Raw genomic sequence first — 22269 nt, 5'->3', positions numbered from 1 at the left:
TCCGCAGCGCTACACCACGCCCCCGAGCCGCCAAGCACGCCCCCCGCACCGCAAAGCCACGCCCACAAGTCTCCACGCCCCTCCCCCTGGGTTGCCCCGCCCCGCCCCGGGAACGGCCCGCCCCCGGACCACTAAGCCACGCCCCCCGCTCCGAGCGGGTCCCCCGCGGCCCCCCCCAAAGGCGGCGCTGCCGCCCTCATCCCAGGCCAGGAGAATCGGGGGCTCCGGGGATTTCCCCCGTGTCCCAGGCTGAGGAGCAGGAGGGGCCTGGGGGCTCCCAGCGCTGCAGCCGCATTCAGCCCGCAGCTGTCGGCGGTGCAAATGCACCTCGGTTTCACCCCAAATCATCAAAATCCTGCTTTTTTTGGGAAACGGGGCTCCAGCAAGGGGGGTATTTTCACAGGGCAAAGATTTTCCCATGCTGGGCATGGGGGGTCCCTCTCCTCTGCCCCCCAATGAGTCACCCCAAAAACTGGGAAAGGAAAGGGGGGGTTCAGGCAGGAACGCAAGCACCAAACCCAAATTGCCTTTGTTTTTGCTTCCTCCGCATTCGGGGTCACCCTAAAGTGGGACAAGCGGGGGGAGGCAGAGGCAGGAGGGGCTCCCCAAAAACTCCGGCAGCGTTTCATCCCCACCCCGCCAGCCTCGGGGGGCAATGGGGGGGAAACCCACCCGTGAGCCGTCACCGTCGCCCACCGGCGAAATAACCGGGGGCTGAGCTCCTGCTGCCCCGGCCTCCCCGGGAGGGTGAGCCCCCGGCACCCCCGCTTGTCCCCGGTGACGGTGTTGTGCTGGGATTTCTCTCCTCCGGGCTTCAGGCTTCGGTTGGGGAGGCGGTGGAGGGGGACAGGTGTCCCCCCGTGTCCCCAGACACCAAGGGAAAAGGGGTGGGAGATGGTGGATGGGGTGGTCGAGGGTCCCGGGGTGGCCAAGGGTCCTGGGGTGGCTGAGGGTCCTGGAGTGGTCGAGGGTCCTGGGGTGGTCGAGGGTCCCAGGGTGGTTGAGGGTCCCAGGGTGGCTGTAGCTCCTGGGACTGCTGAGGGTCCTGGGGTGGCCAAGGGTACCATGGTGCTGGGACACCACAGCCGAGGGTCCTGGGGTGGTCGAGGGTCCCAGGGTGGTCAAGGGTCCCAGGGTGGCCGAGGGTCCCGGGGTGGCTGTAGGTCCTGGGACTGCTGAGGGTCCTGGGGTGCCTGAGGGTCCCAGGGCAGCCAAGGCTCCCGTGGTGGCTGAAGGTCCTGGGGCGTCCGACGGTCCCACCCTACCGCAGCCGCAGCACCGCGCCGCTGGAGCCATTTCCAACCACGCCATTGGCGGCAGCGGCCCTGCTCCAGAGACTCGTTTTGCCAAGGGACCGTCCCCGGGTCCCCCAACCTCCGCTCCCTTCTCCATCCCCAGCCTCGCGGCACCTTCGGGGCGCCGCTGCCGGGACCCCAGCGGCTTTTAACACCAGGACGTGCTGGGGCAAAGGCCGGGTGACGGGATCCGACCCAGCGGCACGCGGCAACGCCCGTAATTGCTTTTTGGTTTGGGCTGCGCAGCAGCAAGACGTCGCGTGAGATGGTTTTGAAGGGCTCGACCCTGCCGTCATCTCCTCGGTCTCGTGCACCTCCCCTCCCCCCTGCCCAGCCAGGATGCTCTTAATTATCGCTTAACGGGGCGGGGGGGTCTTGGGAACATCTTGGGAAATGAGTTACGATGAGGTTTTGCCTCCAGAGCACCAGTTGCCTTCTGGTGGCACCTCCAGACCCATCGCAGAGGCTCTCCTGGGCTTGTAGGATGTGCAAAAAATGTTGGGAAAGACCCCAAAACCGCGGCGCTGCCAGCTCCCGTGTTTTCACCTGGGGTCCTGCAGACGCGGGGGGTGGCTGGGGAGCGCTAGGCGGTGTGGGACAGGCACCCTCCCCGCGCCCCGCGCCAGGAACCAGCCACCGCCCCGCTCCTTCGTGCACTCCTGCCACGCGTTATTTATCTCCTGGCCGGGAGAATGTCGGGAAAAATAACGCTTTGGGTGGTTATTTATATTTTTTAGCAGGCCGGGGCTGGCGCGGCCCCCCGGCCACGTCCGGAGCCCACACGGGAGGGCTCTCCCCCCCACATCTGCCCCTAAACGCAGAGCAAGGAGCCGCCCGGGAAGGGGCAGATGTGAACGCCCTGGTCAGCACATGGATGGCAGCGCTAATTAAAAGCAGGGCAATAAAACATCTGGAGGACTGGGAGCTGGGGAGGGCCGGCCAGCACGATGCCCTGCAGCTGCCTCTCGCTGCTCCTTGAGAAACTTGGGCAGGGGGGACCGGGGTCACCAGTTATTTAGATGTTACAAAAGCCTTTTCATGAAGTATTTCAGGCAAAGCAACTGAAGAACCTTTGTGGAGCGGAGCGAGGGGCTGCTGGCCCGGCGGGGAGGGGTGGGGAGAGGCTTGTGGCCCCAGGGACCGGGGATTCGGGGGCTCTCCTCGGTGTCCGGTGAAACGGGGAGGTGGCAAGCGCGGCCAGGGATGGGGGTTCACGGTCAGGCTGAGGGCGATGGGATGGGATGAAGCCAATTGCTTGGAGATGGTGGATGAAGCCCCGTTTGGTGCCATCTTGGTGTGATGGGCAGTGGGGTGAGCACCCATCCCACCCGTGTGTCCCCGTCACGGGGGGACGAGCCCACCCTGCAAGAAAAAGGGTGGAAAAAGGGTTTTCCCGTGGGGTCTGTCCTCCAGGCTGGCTTGGAGCTAGACGGGCACCATGGTGGCACCCTGGCACCCTGCTCCCGGCGTGGGGTGGGATGGGGAGCCCTCTCTGAGCTGGTGTGGGTGACGGGGGCACCCTGGTGGGATGGGGGCACCTTGGGTGGGAGGGCGGCACCCAGGTAGGATAGGGGCACCTGAAGAGGATGGGGCAGGGTAGGGACGACTTAAGCAGGATGGGGGTACCCAGATGGGATGGGGCGTCCTGGGTGGGATGGAGGGACCCTGGACAGGATGGGGACACCCGTGTGGGAGGTGACACCCTGGATGGGATGGGGGAACCTCAGATGGGGCACCCTGGATGGGTTAGAGGAACCCTGGATGGGATGAGGGGACCCTGGACAGGATGGGGGACCCCACATCGGATGGGGGACCCCGGATGGGATGGGGGGACTCAGATGGGATGAGGGGACCCTGGATGGGATGGGGAGACTGTGGGTGGGATGGAGGGACCCTGGATGTGCCACGGAGCCCCTGGACATGCTGGGGAGCCCCTGGACGGGATGGAGGGACCCAAACGGGATGGAGGACCCTGGATGGGATGGGGGGAACACAGATGGGATGGGGGGACCCTGGATGGGATGGGGAGCCCCTGGACGAGATGGGGGGACCCAGATGGGTGAGGAGACCCTGGATGGGATGGAGGGACCCAGATGGGATGGGTGGGATGGAGGGACCCTGGAGGCGCCAGGGAGCCCCTGGACATGCTGGGGAGCCCCTGGACGGGATGGGGGGACCCAGATGGGTGGGGGGACCCTGGATGGGATGGAGGGACCCAGATGGGATGGGTGGGATGGGGAGCCCAGGGTGGGATGGAGGGACCCTGGACAGCACGGGGGGACTCTGGGTGGGATGGGGAGCCCAGGGCGGGATGGAGGGACCCTGGAGGTGCCGGGGACCCCCCGGACGCGGCGGGGCCACGCCGCCGCTGCCGCCCCGCGGGCGCTCGGTGGGCAGCGGGCCGGGTCCCCTCGGAGCGGGGCCGGGGCGGGCGGCGGAGCCGGCGGCGGGCGGCGGGGCGGTGCGATCGCCCTGCCCTGCCCCGCGGTGTCGGTTTGCAGCCGGGCTCCTCCTCTCCCCCGCCGCCCCGCGCATTCCCGACCCTCCCGGGCGGCGGCGGCGGCGGCGGCGGCGGGGGCCCGGCGGAGCCGGAGCGGGCGGCGGGGCCGGACCCCCACCATGCCGCAGCTGGAACCGGCGGCGGGGGACGACCTGGGGGCCCCCGACGAGCTCATCGCCTTCCAGGACGAAGGCGAGGAGCAGGACAAGGGAGCGGGGCGCGGTTCGGCCCACGGGGACCTGGACGAGCTGAAGTCCTCCTTGGTCAGCGAGACCGAGAACCGCGGCACCGGCACCGGCACCGGCACCGGCTCCGACTCGGAGGTGAGCGCGGGGGCTGGCGGAGGGGGAGCGGGGGGAGGCGACCCCCGCCCGGCCCCGCTCACCGCCCTCTCCCCGCAGGCGGAGCGGCCCCCGCAGCCCCGGGAAAGTTTCCAGAAGCCGCGGGACTATTTGGCAGAAGGTACCGGCTCCGCTCCCGCCCCCGGTGCCCCCCCCGCTCCCGCTCCCCGCCGCATCCCCCGGGACCACCCGACACTTCCCAACTTCTTTGTTTCCGCCCCCGGCTGCGGGCGGGACCCCCCGCGCCCCCCCCCCGCGTCCCCCCCGTGTCCCCCCGCGTCCCCCCGGTGCGCCGGACCCCCCGGCCCCGGGTCCCGCCCCCCTCCCGGTAACCGACCCCCGGTCGCTTCCCCACGGATGGATCGGTGCCTCCGCCCCCCGCCACGGAGGAACCGGGCTCGGGACCCCCCGCAGCTGGGGCCTTTCTGGGAGTGACCCGCACCGGGAACCCCCCGCCGGAGGAACCGGCACCCCCGGGACCCCCCTTACCGCCAGCCCGGCCCCCCAACCCCTCTGCAACCGGGACCCCCCCCGCAGCTGAGACCCTCCAAGAAGAACCAGGGACCCCCCCGAAGGACTTGGGCACCCCCAGAGGGACCTACCCGTCCCCGCCCCAAGCGGGGACCCCGCCATGGGCCCCCCCGAAGGACTTGGGCACCCCCAGAGGGACCTATCCGGCCCCCCCAAGTGGGGAGCCCCCCAGAAGAACCAGGGACCCCCCCGAGGGACTTGGGCACCCCCAGAGGGACCTATCCGGGCCCCCCAAGTGGGGGGCTCAGACCTATGACCCGCCCCTGCCTCTGCAACCGGGACCCCCCCGGAGCAACGGGTGCCGGGACCCCCCTCCCGCAGCTGGGATCCCCCCCAGAAGAACCAGGGACCACCCCAAGGACTTGGGCACCCCCAGAGGGACCCCCCCACGACCCCCCCACGCTCCCATCCTTGCCCCCCCCGTGGGAGCATCCTCCCCCGCCGCCTCCTGACCCCCCCTTTCCTTCTCTCCCCAGTGGTCAGACGACAGCAAGATGGGGGGTTTTTTAAGGGCCCCCCCTACCCCGGCTACCCCTTCCTGATGCTCCCCGAGCTGGGCAGCCCCTACCTCGCCAACGGAGCCCTCTCCCCCGGCGGCGCCCGCACCGTAAGTGCCCCCCCGGGGACCCCCGAGCCCCCCCTGCTCCCCCATGTCAGGGGTGCTCGGCCCCCGCCGCGGCCCCCGGAGCCTCACGCCCCATCCCGCAGGAAGGCAACAGCCTGGTGCTAAAAAACCAAAAAAATGGGGTTTATTCCCTGTATTTTTGGTTCCCCTTGCTCCTTCCAGGGGGGTGCACCCCGGGGAGGGGGGGGGCTGGCCCCGGGCACCCGGCCCCGAAACCTGACCCTGAGCCCCTGCGCCGCTTTTCTTATTTAAAAGGGCTCCCTTCGACTTTTTAAAGCTCTTAATGGGCTGACATTGTCCGTCCCTCCTTTGGCGTTTAGAAAACTGATTAAGCAAATTGAGCGAGCATGGGGGGGGGGGCACAAAGGAGAGCGGGACTGAGCCCCCCAACCTCGACAGCATCGAAGCACCCAAACCATCCCGCACAGCAGCCTGGGCCGGAGCCACGAGCCCGGTTCAGAAATGCAAACCCGGTTCAGAGACATGACCCTTCCCTCCCCGGCTCCCCCTGCCTCAGTTTCCCCTCCCGGTACCCCCGTGGCGGGGATGCGGCGCGGCCGCGGTACCGCCGCTCCCGGCTGCAGCATCGCGCCACGCTCCTGGCTTTCTGGCTGGATTTCTCGGTCCGCAGCCGCGGTGCTGGTGACACCTGATGGGTTTAAGCACGTTATTATTGCCCGGGCTCTATAGGAACCTGCGCTCCCGTATGGAATATATACAGGACAGCAAAAGTTGCTGCGATCCAAATTGCTTCAAACCCCCGGCGCGAGCTCGCCGGCCGGGATCCCGCTTTCTGATGGTGCTGCGCGGAGTTTTCTGTATTTTTGGGGGGTTTCTTGCTTTCGCTTTATTGGAAGCAACTGGTTTGAATGGCCGTCGAGCGCAAAGCCTGGGGCCCCGGCCGGCCGCCGGGCTATATACATGGCCCCGGTCTGGCCGGCGGCCGGGTGCCGGGCAAAGGCTGTATTCCCAATTTGTCACTTTTGGTATTACTACGTTTTGGAGATGATGCACAACTGGCCACCATCCCAAACCGCGGCGAGGAATCAGGAATAACGAAAAGGGAGAGGGGTTGGGATTCATAGAAAACGGCCCCTAATGATGATTTAATGAATCCCAGAAAGGGGGGGTAATGAAAAGGGGCTGGGAGAGGAGCGGATGTTGCATCCCGGTTTTGGACCCGGGCTGATGTTGAACCTGGAAAAGGGCTGGAGGGATGAGTGGGGCTGGGAAAGCGCCGGATCGGGGCCGAATCCCGCCGGATTGGGGCGTTTCTGTGCGGAGCTGAGCCCGGGGCGCTTGCGTGGCGGGGGCAAACTTGGGGTGCTGGGAGGATTTGCGGGCGCATGTCACGTCTCGATGCGAGCAGGGGGGCTCTTGGAGCCGAATGTGGCTGTGCCGCCGGGGCAGGGTGAGGCCCCGCCGTATCCTGCGGCCACTCGTGCAATGAAAGCGTCTGAGCTCTGCGCCGGTCGGCAAAACCCCCCCTTTCCACGTGCTCCCCCCGAAGCGGCAGCGCAGGGATCCCCTGGATCCCGGGACACCGTCATGCCAGCGAGCCCGGACCGCATCCAGGTGGGCGCAGCATCCCCGAGCCTGCACCAGATCCGGCCGGGCGCAGCATCCCCGCACGGCAGCATCGCCCACGGGCACCGAGCTCTGCGCCGACAAATCCGCCGCCCGCCCTCATCCCGGGAGGCTTCGAGGCAAGACCCGACACGTGAAGCGTGGAGGTGGTAGGAGGCGGGAGGCCACCGAGCAGCCCTGGGAGCTTTTTTTTTTTCCCTGTTTCCTTCTTTTTTTCCCCCAGCCGTTGGAGGAAATGAGCTGATCCGCAGGATCCGGCCATCCCAGCGGCCACGGCATCCTCGCCATCCCTCAGCCGGGGTGCTGCGGATTGAACCGCGCGACTCTGCCGTGGGAAAAAGGAAGATTTGGGAGGGGAAAAAAAAAACCCAGACCCGAATAATCTCTGCGCCTGGGAGATGCTCCGAGGAGGCAGCGGGGCGGGCGAGGGACGCTGGGGACGGCCATGCCTGCGGACGCAGGTGGTGGCTTGACAGCGGTGAAACCGCTTTTTTGGAGTAACAGGCGGCCAAGCCGGTGCTTTTGCAGCTCTCCGCTCCAAAAGATTTAGAAATCTGGAAAATATTTAGAAATCTGGAAATGCGATGCCTTCACGCACCCCAAACCAGGAGAATCGCCTCCACCCCCGTGCACGGCTGCCGGGCACCGGAGCGACGGGATGCTCCTGCCCGTTATCTGGGTGAATTCGCTTCACTCCAATATCGCCCCTGTTATTTCCGAATGGGACCCTGAAATTTGGGGCGTCCCCTCCGGTTTCACTTTTCTGGTGATTCCTGGCCAGGGTGATGGTTTTTTGGGGCTCCTCTAAGCCAGAGAGGAATTTGGCAGGGTCTCATGACGGCATTGCCGTTCGGAGCAGCATTTTAGCCTGGTTTCCCCAGGAGCGCACCGGGAACTGGGGACCCCCGAGGCTGGGTTTGGTTCCCTGGGAGCATCGGAGCCGCGATTCCCAAACACACGAGGGTGCCCAAGGTGGGATGGAAAGGAAAAGCTGCGGGCAAGCACCGGCACCGCGAGCTGGACGGCTGCAAGCCCCTGTCGCCCCCGTGCCGGATCCATCCCATTGGGATCATTTGGAGCTGGCATCTTTTATCCCAAGCGCAGGACAAGCTGGATCCATACCGGGGCAAAATCGCACCCCAGTATCCTTCTCCAAACCCCAGTATCCTCCTCCGATCCCCAGCTTGGGGAGGGAAAGGGACGGGAACCGGGCGCTCGGCATCCCCAAACCGGGCATGGCACCGCCGGGGAGGCGAAGGCGAGACCACGCGTTGGCGGATAAAAACCCCTCGCACGGGACTGTTGTTATTTCCTCAAAAAAAGCAGTTTAACCCCAGGAATTCGAGTCTGGAGGCGAGTATTTAAATAAACCCGAACCTTCCTCAGGCGTGGAAATTCAGCCGAGGCACCCAAACAGCTCCCCGCGCCCTGCAACGATGCAGCGGCGGTGTCATTAATGCACGCCGGTGTAATTAATGCACATCGGCGGGTTGCGGTCCCAAAATAAATGAGGAAAAAAACATAACCTGGACTTGTTTCGGCTTTTTCTTCCCCATTCCCGAGATGAGCTCGCGATCCCCACGCGGGCTGCAATACAGAGGCATATCTGTCTGCAAAAGAAAATATATTCTCTTAAACGTGCGGCTGCCAAGAAAAATGATTAAAATACAGATTTTTGGCAAGAAAAAGGGTTGCTCCGAAAACCGGGCGGGTCTTGCCGGAGGCTCCGGCGGCGGCTCTGGCTGAGCGGAGAGGGTTTTGGCGTGCGCTCCTCGGGATGCGGGATGGAGGTGGTGGGATGGGGGGGATTTTTTTCGGCTGCGGGGGCTCGCTCGGTGCTCGGCATCCTCTAACCGCGGCGGTTCGTCCTTCGCCGGTCGCGCTCTGGGCTCCTCCTTGGGATTCGCTGGTTTATTTGGGATTCCCCCCCCCCCGCAGTGCCAGGGGCTGCCTTCCCCACCTGGAAAATATTATGAAAAAAAGGATTTTTCACACTTTTTGGCTGCTTCATCTCACCCTGCGCAGCTGCCGATGCGTCCCTCCGGGCAGCGAACCCGCCCCGTGCCTCAGTTTCCCCACTCGAGGTGCTCCGGCCTGTTGAGCCTTTGCACACAATGGCTCCTTTATGTCTCCTCCTTAATTATGCTATTCGGCTAATTACCCTGGGTTTTCTTTTTTTTGGGGGGCTAAATGAGACCTCCAGGAGGTTTCCACTAAACCCCCCTAACTTCTCCCTCCTCCCTCCCTTTTCCAACACGATTCCCAAATTAAAGCAATGAAGTAAGTGCTCCGGGCGACTCTCATAAGACCTGGTTTTGTTAAGGGGACTTAACGCGCATTCATCATCTTTCTGGTATTCTGAGCAGCTGCTTTTCATTAGTTTTTCTTCCTTGAAGTCGCTGGCGGGAGCGGGGGAAAGAGGAACCCGGAGAGAAGCGCCCGGCGCATCCCGGCCGGAGGAAGAGGAGGGTTAAGGGCAGGGGGAGGTCGGGCTCGCGCCGGGTCCCCTCTCTCCGTGCTCGTGCCGGGTTTGAGGGTGTTTTGGGGGGAGAGGGGATGGGTTGGGCTGTGACGGGCTGGGTGAAGGTGCCCCGCGGAGGAGGAGGAAGGGGTGAGGATGATGTGCGGCTTCACGGCTTGCGTCTTTTTTGGGGTGTTTTTTGGCAGCGATGTCACCCTGTGTGTGCACCCCGGGAGTCCCTGAGCCCCGGGAATCCCGCCCGGAGCTGTGGCAGAGGAGGTAGGCAGGCTGTGACGCTGGGTGAGCTCGTGTCCCCTGGATGCTGCCGGGGGGTTCGTGACCCCCCGGCATCCCATGGATGCTGCCAGGGGGGTGTGGGACCCCCTGGTGTCCCATGGGTGCTGCCAGGGGTACGGGACTCCCTTGGTGCTCCCCTGAGCCTGGGCGCAGCATCGCCCGGCAGGACGCAGGGATGCACCTCCAGAGGGGTCAGCCCCCAAAATCCTGGGCTTTGTGGCCGGCGGGGGCACAGCACAGCGACGGGACCCTCTTCACCCCAAATTTCTGTGGCAGTGTGGCTTCGAGTGACTTTTCCCATCATCCCCATACCTTGGATGGGATCTTAAACATTTTACACATGCTAACGTCCATTAAAGCAACCTTTCCCGGCTGGGCATCACATGTCACGTCCCCCCCGAGACCAGGGATGCTCCAGGGGGGGCTTCGGAGCCGGCGGGATTTTTTTTGCCAGGGCGGGGATGAGCCCTTTGCACCCGCTGGGATCCCCCCGGCGCGGATGCAGCCGCCGCCTGAATGCGGGATGAATGGAGCCATTCAGCGTGATGGACGGGAGCTGAAAGCTGCAGACAAAAGCCTCGGGGCAGCGGGGAAAACTTGTTGCCGCCAGGTTTGGGGAGCGGGGAGGGAACTGCTGGCGGTTGGGGGTCCCAGCTTGTGCCGCTTGTTTCTTTTTCAATGGCTGGGTGGGTGCGTGAGGGATGCTCGGGGTGCCCATGGGCGAGGGATGCTGGGGGTATCCGCGGGCAAGGGATGCTCGGGGCGGCCATGCATGGGGGATGCTCAGGGCACCCCTGGGTGAGGGATGCTCAGGGCACCCATAGGTGAGGGATGCTGGTGATATCCACAAGCGAGGGGTGCTTGGGACGTCCACACGTGGAGGATGCTCGGGGCATCCCCGCGCCAAGGTGGCTTTGGGATGAGGCTGTGCCCCACGAGCTGCCCGGGAGCCAGCTCGGCCGGCATCCTGGCCATGCTCCAGCTCCATCCCGCTTCCTTCCATCCCTCCCATCCCGCCTTCCTCCGCGGAGCTGCGGCTGGGGTCAAGCTGTTCAGCAGATGCCACCTGGCATCCCCGGCGCGGCGACACAGGGATCTGTGGCTGGAGATGAGGTCGGCTTTAAGCGCTGCCTCTCCGAGCTCATCCCAAATGGGGTTTTTTTGGCTTATTTTTCAGCTCCCAGCCTTTTTTTCTGGTTTCCCATCCTGGCGCCGTTGGCATTTCCCACCTGGTTCGTGCCGGTGTCTGCATGCCACCGACTGACGGGTTTGGGCTGTGTCGCGGGAACGGTCGAGCATCCTTTATTGAGGGGTTGCAAACTCCCAGTGCTGCACCCGTTCCCACCCCCGAGTCAGTGTCCCCACCTGGGACAGCCTTCTGGCTTCTGTCGCCCTAGAAATGCCGGGAGGGGACACCGCGAGCTGCGGGGACAACCCGAGCCGTAGCATCGCGCCCCGTATCGCCCCTTTGCAGCCCTTTAAAAACCCCGATGGGAAAAGAAATAACCCCACCAGGAACTTTTGGGGTTCTCCTTGGTGGGATGCAGGGATGCAGGAGACCCCCCCAAAGGTCTCGTCCCTGCTGGAAACCGCCATCCCGGCGTTCGCGGCCAACATCTGGAGGAGATTATTTGGCTGGGAAGCAGCTCGGAGGGGAGCGAGGCAGGGAGAGGGGGGCGAGGATTTACGGCTTGTTTCTTGGGCTGTAAATCCCAGCTGTAATTGGGATTTCTCCCTCCCTAATTATCCGCGGGGAAGCGGAACGCGGCGGTTCCCCGCGCGGGGATGTGGGACGGGCGATGGGCCGTGCGGGGCCAGGATGCTTTTTGGTTTTTCCCCTTTTTCTTGGGCATTAAGGTGATTTCTTCGAGCTTGAAGGACACCTGAGACCTGGTGCAGGAAGGCAAGAAACCAGGTCCCCTTGTTCCATTTCTCTCCGGTCCCTTCCTTGCCGTCATTTCCAGCTCCACACGGACCAAAACCCCATGGCTGGGGTGTTGCCGGCCCGTTCGCTTTCCTCTTCCCTCAAAGCGCGACTCTCTTCCCCTGGCCTCTGATTGCTTCCAGGAAGGAGGGGTTTCCCCCCTTTGCCCCCCTTTGCCCCCCTTTGCCCCCCCTTTTCCCCCCTTTTCCCCCCCTTCCCCCCCTTTTCCCCCCTTTCCCCCCTTTCCCCCCTTCCTCCCCTTTCCCCCCTTCTCCCTCTTCCTCCTTCCCTCTTTTTCTCCCTTTTCCCCCCCTTTCCCCCCTTTTTTCCCTTCCCCCCTTTCCCCCTTCCCTCCTCCCCTATTTCCCCCCTTTTTTGGGGCTCAGCACCCACAGCCCCTCCCCACATCTCCCTTTGCACCCAGACCTCCTCCACAGCAGCCCCGGCACCTCCTGCCGGGGAAGTCTGGGGGGTTTCCAGCTTTTTGCTCCCAGGCACGAAGTTTTATCAAATAAGACAATGTAGAAAACTCATTTCCCTCAAAAATCGCATCTCTCTCTGACCGCCTGTGCTGTTAGGAGCCAAACTTGGTTGGTTTTAACCCAAAAGAGGCGGTGATGCTGCTCAGCGCTGGGATCTTGGGATGCTGTGGGACCGGAGCATCCAATACCCGGATGAAGATTTTCGGGGGTTCCATTAAACATCCCACAAGACCCCATTTGCCGTATTTTGGGGGAAAAAGGGCCGGAGCGGCGGCAGGAGGGGGAAGGGCGCGCTGTCAGTTATCCCGCAGCTGTGTAAACAGGCTGGGAGCGAGGAGGGCCGGGGGGATCGGCGGGGGCCGCGGCAGGGCCGCGTTCAGGCTTGCCGAGCCCGGAGGCTTTGCAAAGCCCCGGGAATTTGGGCTGGAAAAAGGGGATGGCACGGGGATGGGCAATTTGGGGTTGCCGTCCCCCACCACCTGCCCCAGGCGGCTCCCGGGGACGGAGGTGGCGTGGGAGGGATGGACATCGGGGATGCGCCAGCGGGATGCTTCCCCGGATGCTTTCCAGCTCGCCTGTGGGGTTTTTGGGATGGGGACGAAGTGGCCGGGTGCCAGCATCGCGTGGATCTTCTCCACGGCGCCGGTGGTTCCTGCAGGCTCATCTCTGGGCTGGAGCCCGCGCAGGCGAAGGGAAAAGCCAGCGCGGAGGCTTTCCGCCCCCGGCGCCTGTGCGCAGCATTTTACCCGGAAAACCGTCAGCTCGGGTCCCAAAGGGACTTTTCTCACCCAAAATGAGAGGAGCCTGCTGTGACCCTGTGCTGTCTCAGTGGGACACGCAACATCGGGACAAATGACGTTGGGATGTGCGACGCCGGGATGCGCAACATCAGGAGGACAGGCAACGCTGGGATACGCAATCCTGGGACGCACGATGCCGGGACATGCAATCCCGGGACATGCGATGCTGGGATACGCGATGCCATGACATGAGATGCCAGGACATGCAATCCCGGGACACGCAATGCCAGGATCTGCAGTCCTGGGACATATGATCCATGTGATGCCGAGACACGTGAGACTGGGACATGCGATCCTGGGATTTGAGATGCTGGGACACGCAACACCAAGACACACAACACCGGGACATGCAATCCTGGGACACACAACGCTGGGACATGTAATGCCAGGACACGCAATGCCAATACGCGATGCTGGGACACGTGAAGCCGGGACACATAACGCCAAGATCGGCAGTCCTGGGACACGTGACGCCTGGACATACAACGCCAGGACATGCGATGCTGGGACACGCAACAGTGGGACGCGTAACGCCAGGCCACGCAATGCTGGGACGCACAACACCGGCCCTGCCACCAGCCAGGACTTCTCCAGCGGCGCTTTTCCCCCTTCCCAGGGAAAACGTCTCAGGCGGGATCGAGCCCCGCGCGCGGAAGAGGAGAGGAAATCCGCTCATTAAAGACCCTAATTGGGCATTAGGGGATCCCGCGGCGTTTGCACCTCCTCCCCGAGCGTGGAGGGAAAACGCCGCCGCCGCCACGCGGCACGGCCCCCCCGGCACGCCGGTCCCCGGCACGCCGCCGCCGCCAGCCCTTCCTCCGGCTGCTGGGGCCGTGGGTGGCTGCCGGCGGGGGCTTACCCCACCCCGGGGAGGGGACGGACAGACAGACAGGAGGCTTCATTGTGGTCCTACAGCTCCGGCAGGGAAGGGGTTAACTCCCTGCTTTTAATTGGGGGGTGGCTGGTAACGAGGAACCAGAACTTGCTCTAATCTCTCTGGAATGTGACCGATTTTCAACTATTTTCTCCTTTTTTTTTCTTTTTTTTTTAAATAGCTCCAATCTGCCGCTCGCGCGCGGCTCCCGCACGTGGTGGTACAGTGGGAGCTGTGTCCAGGCTGGGGCCGAGGGGAAGCCGGGGGGGCTTCATTTTTCCACATTACCACTGAACCGTTCGCCAGCTCCCCCCCTCTTTGTATATTTTGAAAGGGTCCCCCCCTTCCTCTCCCCTCCCCGGCCTCCTGAAACGGCTTCAAAATGAGAAGCAGCCTTTTATATACCCGGCCTTTCCCCAGCCGCCGTCCCCCAGCGGCTTCTCCGCTTACAGAATAGACGAGAAAGCCCCCTTTGTGATGGGGGCAGCGGGCAGGGGACGGCGAGGCGGAGCCGAAGGCGCCCGTCGGGGACGCGGGGGGCATCTCCTGCCTCGCCCCGGCACGGCCCCGGGGATGGCGGGGGACCACGCGTGGCGTCGCCTCGGCACGGCGGTAGGGATGGCGGGGCACTGCGTGCATCGTCCGAGTGTGGCTCCGGGGATGCTCAGGGCATCCAGCGTGTCACCACGGGCACGATCATGGGGACGTCGGGATATCTCGTGTGCTGTCCCAGCGCAGCCATGGATGCCCAGGGCACCTCGTGTCTTGGATGGGTACAGCTGCGGGGAGGCTGGGATGTCCCGTGTGTCACCCTGCCGTGGCTGCAGGGATGCTCCGGGCACCGCGTGCATCGCCCTGGGGATGTCGGGACATCTCGTGCGTCACCCAGGCACACACGATGCTCGGGGCATCCCGTGACGGTCATAGGGATGTCAGGACATCTCACGCATCACCCAAGCACAGCCATGGGGATGCTCAGGGCATCTTGTGTATCACCCCAGGCGTGGTCGTGGGGACGTCGGGACATCTCGTGTGTCACCCCAGCACAGCCACGGGGACACTTAGGGCACGTTGGCTGGGCACAGCCATGGGGATGTTGGGGCTTCCCGTGCGTCACCCTGGTGCGGCTGCAGGGATGCTCCAGGCACCTTGTGCCTCGCCCTGGGCGTGGACATAGGGATGTCGGGACATCTTGTGCATCACCCAGGTACAGCCCTGGGGGTGCCCAGGGCATCCTGTGTGTTGCCCTGTGTACCATCGTGGAGATGTTGGGATACCTCGCACGTCGCCCTGTGTACCATCGTGGAGATGTTGGGATACCTCGCGCGTCGCCCTGTGTACCATCGTGGAGACGTTGGGGTATCTCGCGCGGTGCCCCAGTGCAGCCATGGGGATATCGGGGCATCCCCTGCATGGCGCTGGCAGGGCCGCAGGGATGTTGGGGCACCCGGTACATCGTCCTGGCGTGGCTACGGGGATGCTCAGGGCACCTCACGCATCACCCCGGCGTGGATGTAAGGATGCTCAGGGCACCTTGTGCATCGCCCAGCTATGGCCGCGGGAACGCCGGGGCGCCTCATGCCTCACCCGGGAGCATCTCGAGCCAAAACCCTCTCCCCGTCCACACGACGCTGCAGCTTCGGTGGCGCGCGGGGCGGCAGCAGCAGCGCTCGGCTGTTTGGAACCAGCCCGGAGTTGTATGGCAGCCAGACCCCAGGGCTTCCCCGCCGCAGCCCGTCGCCTTTGATCACCCAGATTTGGAGGACGCATCAAAGCCAGCGCTTCAGGAAACGGCTCCTACTGTACTGGGGCGCGCAGGGTGTGCGGCAGGTCATGGCGCGAGCCCGCGCGGGTCACGGGGCCGCTCGCATACCAAGCGTGCTCCGAGCGTGCACAGCGCCCTGGCTCCCTGCCTCCTCCGCAACCGGCCTTCGGCGGAGCGGCTGAGGGCCAGATCTGGTTACGGCTCCCCAGCACCGACGGCTCCGTCTTGCCGCTATTATCCCACTGGTGCCAAAAATCTCCCCGGGGAGAGCGCGTGGAGGCATCGGGATGCTGGAGCATCCCTGTGCGCGGGATGGGGATGGGACGTGGGGTGCTTGGTTTAGGCGGTGAAGCAGGTTTTTAGGGGATCCCCCATGCTGGTGGCTGCGGGAACGGTTGGGTCATGGGAAATCCCCATATTGGGCTTCGTCGGGACCGTGCCGCGGCCGGCGGGGTTTCCTGCGGCACCTTCGTGGCAGTGCCGTCGGCACAGGGTGGCTGCAGTTTGCCAGCGGGATCGTCCCCATGAGCAGTGCCGTGTCTTCTCCCGGCTTTGCCGGGCTGCTGGGAGGTGGTGTGGGGTTGTGGCTCAGCAGAGGGTGCGGGGGGCCGGCGGTGCGGGGCCGAGTGCCGGCAGGAAGGGGGCGTGATGATGGGGTGCTGGGGGGATACTGGAGATACTGGAGACCAAGGGAGTACTGGAAATGCGGGGTGGGGGATACTGGAGATGGAGGGGGATACTGGAGATGGAGGGGGGATACTGGAGATGAGGGGGATACTGGGGGTGGAGGAGGGGATACTGAAGATGGGGGGGGGATACTGGAGGAGCAAGGGGGATACTGGAGTTGCAGGAGGGGATGCAGGAGATGCAGAATGGATGCCGGGGTGTACTGGAAGTGGAGGAGGGGGTGCAGGGGGGATGCTGGAGATGCAGAGGGGGACGCTGGAGACTGGGGAAAAGGGGGAGGCAATGCTGGGGGGACAGAGGACGCTTTGGGGGGCCGCAGGAGGCAATGCACGCGCCGATGCATCTGTCCCGCCGTGGAAGAGTTAACGCTCCCCGCAGCTCCTCGCTGGGTTTTCCTTCCAGCTGCTTCGGATCAGGAAGGTTTGTACGGCAGGGAAATTCCTGCGCGCAGCTGCGGCCCGTCCAGGCCACATTCCCCAGCCCCGGCATCTCGCGGGACGCGCCTCCCTCCCGCCGTCTGCCGGGAAATGCCTCCGGCCCCCCTCTGCCGAAAAACACAACACAAAGCACCTTTCTTTCGGGGGCCGCTTACGTCCAGTGCCAGGGAGACAAACCCTTGGGTTGCAGCAAGGTTTAACCCAGAGAGGGGGAAAAGCCCCAAAAAAGCCCCGTCTTTGTCTCCCCCCACCCCTCGTTGCAATATTGGGCTGGTTTCTCGCACTCTGGCAGTTTGGGGTTGGTGCTGGTGCCCTGGGGACCGGGGACAGGGAGGGCACGGGGACCACCCCAGGGCTGAGCCCCACGGGCGATCACGGCTCATGCTGTGCTGCGCCGGGCATCGCCTTGTCCCAGAAAGTCTGGGTTTGGGATAGGGAAAGGCGGCATCGGTGCAGGCAGGTGGAGAGTTGTGGGGAGGGCAGGTGGGGGCTCGTGGCTCCCGGCAAGCCAGCACAGAACTTTGGGATTTGCACCATTTGGGGCAGGGATTTGGGATTTGGGGCTTTGCACCATTTGGAGCAGAGATTTGGGGTAGGGGATTTGGGGATTTTCATCATTTGGGGTGGAGGTTTGGGGTTTTGCACCATTTGGGGTGGAGATTTGGGATTTAGGATTTGGGGCTTTGCATCATTTGGGGTTTTGCACCACTTACAGGGTCCATAGGGGCTTGTAGGGCTGCAAACAGCCCCGCGTGCCCCCAAAACCCCCTTGCCACCAGGCCACAGTGTCCTCCATGGGTTGGGGTGTCCCCAGCCGAGTGTGCAGCCAGGGCTGGCGGGGTGTTTTGGGGCTGGGGGGTGTTTTGGGGCCGGGGGTGTTTCAGGGCTGGCGGAGGGCGTCAGCCCGGCTCTCCTGCAGTACCTGCAGATGAAGTGGCCGCTGCTGGACGTGCCCGCCGGCGCCACGCTGAAGGACAGCCGCTCGCCCTCGCCTGCACATTTGGTAAGAGCAACCGAATCCCACGGGGGTGTTGGGTTTCCTGGGGGAAAACCCTGCTCCAGCCTCCCGTGATGCTGATACGATGCCCATGGCGGGGTTTTGGGGGGGTGGCCGTTGTTTCGCCCTCCCACGTGCTCTCCCTTGCTGCCCCGCAGTCGAACAAGGTCCCGGTGGTGCAGCACGCCCATCACATGCACCCGCTGACGCCGCTCATCACCTACAGCAACGACCACTTCTCGCCAGGCTCGCCGCCCGGCCACCTCTCCCCGGAGATCGACCCGAAGACGGGTGAGCGCAGGGGGGAACACAGAATAGGACATGTTTGGGTGAGCAAAGGGATGGTGACGGTGTCAGTGCCGTGCTGGGAATGGGGTGCTCGCCGTTGGATGGTCCCTCTGCTTCCCGGATGGTTTTCACAGCCTGGTCCCTGGGTGGTGGGAAGGGGACGCGGCCGGTGGCCAGGGATGGGTCCTGGACTGGTCACAGGTTTGGTTGGGGTGCGTGGGGATCCCTCCAGGTCTCTGTTATGGTTATCTCAGCAACCTCTCCCTGTGCTCCAGACGGGGAGATGGGGTGCTGGGAGGGAGATGTGATGCATGGCAGCAGACAGGATGCTCAGAGAGGGACGGGGTGCTCGAAGGGAGACGGGGTGCTCAGAGGGAAACGGGATGCTCGGAGGGAGACAGGGTGCTCAGAGGGAGACGGGGTGCTCGGAGGGAGACAGGATGCTCGGAGGGAGATGGGATGCTTGGAGGAAAATGGGGTGCTCGGAGGCAGATGGGGTGCTCAAAGGGAGGGTGCTCAGAGGCAGACAGGGTGCTCGGAGGCTGCCATGTCCACGTTTTAACACCGCTTCCCCTTCGTCCCTCCCTCCCTCCACAGGAATCCCACGGCCGCCGCACCCGTCCGAGCTGCCCCCCTATTACCCGCTGTCGCCAGGAGCCGTGGGCCAGATCCCGCACCCGCTGGGCTGGCTCGTGCCGCAGTAAGGATGGGCTCGACGCTGGGCCAGGGGCTCGCTCCCACCTCCGTGTCCCTGTCCCCGGGCAGGTCCTGTGAGCCCCACGTCCCCCCGAACCCCACATCCCCCTGAGCGCCTCCTCCTCTTCCCACTTATCCGCTTTTTCCACAGTGATCTTGGTGGGATGCCCAGAGCTCCAGGGGCTGGGAAGGGAGGGACTCCCCACCACCAGAAATTTTGGGAATCAGTGGGATGGAGATCGGCCGGGGAGCAGTCCGAGGGTGCCCGTGAATTGGGGAGGGATATCTTTTCCACTAAAGCTTGTGCGTTTGCAGGCAAGGACAGCCCGTGTACTCCATCCCTCCCGGCGGCTTTCGGCACCCCTACCCCGCCCTCGCCATGAACGCCTCCATGTCCAGGTGGGTCTCGGCAGGGACGAGGGACCCTCCTTGGGCGTCCCGGAGCTGGCAGCGGGTTTTTGGCCGCTTCCCTGAGGACGATGCGGACTCTGCCCTGCAGCAGCATTGGTAGTGGGTGCTCCCAGGGACACCCCGCTCTGCACGGGCACAGACCAGCCCCAGGAGGCTGTGGTGGCCTCCTCGGCCAAAAATACCCCTGGGAGGGTGCAGATGGTCCCCACAGGTGATTCTGTGGGGGAAAAGCAACCTCCCATGGGCTCAGGGCATCGCTTAGGCTGGGTCCATGTTGCCATCCTGCAAGCTGGGGCAGGATCCAGTGTAAAACCAGATCCCAGCTGGGTTGGGGCTGGTGGTCTCTTAGCCCAGGAGGTTCTCGGGAGGGTTTGGGGTGGAAGCCGGGGGCTGTTGGTGGCCGTGGGGAGCTGACGAGCCCTCCCCTCCCGCTCCCTCCGCTGCAGTTTGATGTCCAGCCGTTTCTCCCCGCACATGGTCCCACCGCCCACCCACGGGCTGCATCCCTCGGGCATCCCGCACCCCACCATCGTCTCGCCCATCGTGAAGCAGGAGCCCACCCAGCCCAGCGTCAGCCCCGGAGCTAACTCGTGAGTCAGGGACGGGAAGGGATGGCCCTGGGCCGGGAGCTTGTCCTGACCCACCGTCCCGCTCGTTGCAGGAAATCCCCTGTCACTGTGAAGAAGGAGGAGGAGAAGAAACCCCACATCAAGAAGCCTCTCAACGCCTTCATGTTGTACATGAAGGAGATGAGGGCCAAGGTGGTGGCCGAGTGCACGCTGAAGGAGAGCGCCGCCATCAACCAGATCCTGGGCAGACGGGTACGGGCATCTCCCTCGGCACTGCCTTTGCATGCTGCCTGTTTGTGACCTTAAAATGGCTTTAACCCCCCTTTACTCCACCTCTCCCTGTGGCTCGATCCCTTGTCCTGGGGCATCGCCAGCCCAGGAGGTCCCAGGGAGCTGGTGGCAATGGGGTGACAACGTGCTGGGGCTGGCTGGGAGCCCTGCAGCCCCAGGGCAGTGTGTCCTCGGGGCCAGCAGCGTGGCGTTGGGGTTTGCAGGGTGGCGTTGGGGTTTGCAGCGTGGTCTCTTCTCCCCCCTGCAGTGGCACTCGCTGTCGCGGGAGGAGCAGGCGAAGTACTACGAGCTCGCGCGGAAAGAGCGGCAGCTGCACTCGCAGCTCTACCCGACGTGGTCGGCGCGGGACAACTACGTAAGTGTGGCCCCCCCAAGCCCCGCGGCCATGGGGACTGGCCGGGAGGAGGCCTCCCCTCCTGTCCCCTTGCCGGGTTCCCGGATGGCTCCTCTCCCAGGGCGTTTGGCTGGTGGGAGGTTGCTGCCGTGCTCGGGGAGGTCGGTGTTTGGGGTGCTGGGGGTGGTGGGTGATGGCGCTGGGTCCCTGGGGGATGCTCTGCCACCCTCAGCAGCTCCTGCATCCCTGTGAGCTGCCCCTGGGCACCATCACCCCCATTTCTCCCCAAGGTCTCATCCGTCAAGCAGCCACCAAGGGCTCTTCGGTAGCAGAAAGCCACATAACGACTTTATAATATTTTCCAGGGCAAGAAAAAGAAGAGAAAGCGAGAGAAGCTGGCCCAGCAGCAAAGCCACGACACGGAGAGTGAGTATCCCCCCCGCCAGCCCCCTCCCTCCTCCGGCTTTCGGCCGCTCACGCCATTCTCCATCGTTTCCAGGCTCCCTGGCGTCCAAGAGCAAGAAGCCGTGCGTGCAGTACCTGCCGGCCGAGAAACCCTGCGACAGCCCCGCGTCCTCCCACGGCAGCATGCTGGATTCGCCTGCCACGCCGTCGGCCGCCCTGGCGTCCCCGGCCGCGCCGGCTGCCACCCACTCGGAACAGGCTCAGCCCCTCTCGCTCACCACCAAGCCGGAGGCCAGGGCTCAGCTCACCGTGCATTCGGCCGCCTTCCTCTCGGGCAAAGCCGCCTCTTCTTCCTCCTCTTCCTCTTCCTCCTCTTCCTCCTCCTCGAGCCTCGGCAGCCCACCCTCACTCCTCTCCAGACCCATCCCCTTCACCTCGGTGCCCTCCACGGCTCTCCTGTCCTCGCCTCCGTCCTTCGCGGCCGCCATCCCGTCCCCGCAGGCTGCCCTGGCCGTGCTGCAAACCCAGCCCCTTTCCCTGGTCACCAAACCTGCTGACTAAGGGAAAAACTCGTCCCCCCCTCGTCCCGTCCCGTCCGTCCCCTCCCTGCTGTACATTGCAGAAGCCACAATCAAGATTCATATGCAGCCAAAACCATTATTGGTCAATATTTGACCCTTTCTGAACTCTTTTGTAAGCAGACTCTGGAGGAAGGGGCTTTCTGCTCAGAGCTGCTGCCAGCAGTCGACCTAAAGACCGTTTTTATTAAAAAAAAGGAAAAAAAGGAAAAAAAAAAAAGAAAAGAAACCCTCCACAAGCTGCTGACGTTGGAAATCTGCGAGCTGACCGTGGGCAGGAGCCGAGTGCCCGTCGCTGCTGCAGGGCACGGTGATGCTGACGGCCCGGCGCTCCCATGCATGGGCATGCCGGCACCGAACGTGGCGGGCGTTGAGCTGGGGCCGGCGCTCCGTGCCGGAGGCAAGAGCAGAAACGCCAGCTACCGACCCGGTGCCTCCAGGTGCTCCCAAGTCCTCCCGTCCTGTGGCTCTGCTCCCGGCCACGGTCATGGCCTTCGCTCCGTCCCGGCGAGGAGCCGGATCCTGCCCTGAGGATGCTGCGCCGTCGGCCCTGCTCCTTCCCGCGGTCGTGCTGGGGTGGGCAGGATCCAGGGCTGAGCCCTGGGTGGGGGGGTTTTCCCTGGAACCCTGTTATTTTTCACAAAAGGAAATAAAACTACAGCTGCAACTTGCTGCGTGAGCGTGGTCAGTGGGGGAAGCACTCGCTCCTTGCCCATCGCCACCCTCTCCCCGCCAGCGCTCGAGCATCGCCGTGCCCTGGGAAGCATCTCAGGATGGGGCTCCGGTCCAGCCCCGGTGCGGGACGCGGGGCCAGGCATGGCCCCACTGGAGAGCATCACCCAGACGCCTCCATCGATGGGCACAGGGTGATTTTGGGGTGTCCATCACAAACCGGCGACGGAGCGAGCAGGCAGCGTGCGGTTTGCTGGCGAGATACGGGCAGCAGGGTGCGGGATTAGGTACCCCGGTTCGGGGGCGCCTGAGAAGCCGAGGAGCACGAGGTAGTGGGGTGCGTGTCTCGTGGCCGGGAACTGCAGGATGCCCTGGGCCTGCTTCTTCCAAAGCAGGGATGAAAAGACAGATTAGGATGAAAA

At 64.2% G+C, this 22269-nt stretch overlaps 1 protein-coding gene across 2 annotated transcripts; it reads left to right on the top strand.

Moving 5' to 3' along the window:
- Window positions 1-3819: 3819 nt before the first annotated feature.
- Window positions 3820-22206, top strand: TCF7L1 (transcription factor 7 like 1). Of its 2 annotated transcripts, XM_087762776.1 has the most exons (12): window positions 3820-4118; window positions 4197-4257; window positions 5144-5274; window positions 17526-17609; window positions 17762-17894; window positions 18489-18591; window positions 18903-18986; window positions 19445-19588; window positions 19660-19819; window positions 20106-20213; window positions 20558-20618; window positions 20692-22204. In XM_087762776.1, exons 1-12 carry the CDS (start codon window positions 3915-3917, stop codon window positions 21156-21158), a joined length of 1740 nt encoding a protein of 579 aa, XP_087618902.1. In that variant the 5' UTR covers window positions 3820-3914; the 3' UTR covers window positions 21159-22204. The 2 variants fall into 2 exon arrangements, with proteins under 2 accessions (XP_087618902.1, XP_087618901.1); XM_087762775.1 differs by having other exon boundaries at window positions 3820-4257; window positions 20692-22206.
- Window positions 22207-22269: the final 63 nt, after the last annotated feature.

Source organism: Nipponia nippon, unplaced genomic scaffold (assembly GCF_047370975.1).
Source record: "Nipponia nippon isolate SJK-2023a ecotype South Korea unplaced genomic scaffold, ASM4737097v1 scaffold_27, whole genome shotgun sequence".
NCBI classification, from domain to species: domain Eukaryota; kingdom Metazoa; phylum Chordata; class Aves; order Pelecaniformes; family Threskiornithidae; genus Nipponia; species Nipponia nippon.
The sequence above is the reverse complement of the archived record's forward strand: the minus strand, read 5'-3'. Positions and strand labels throughout refer to the sequence as shown.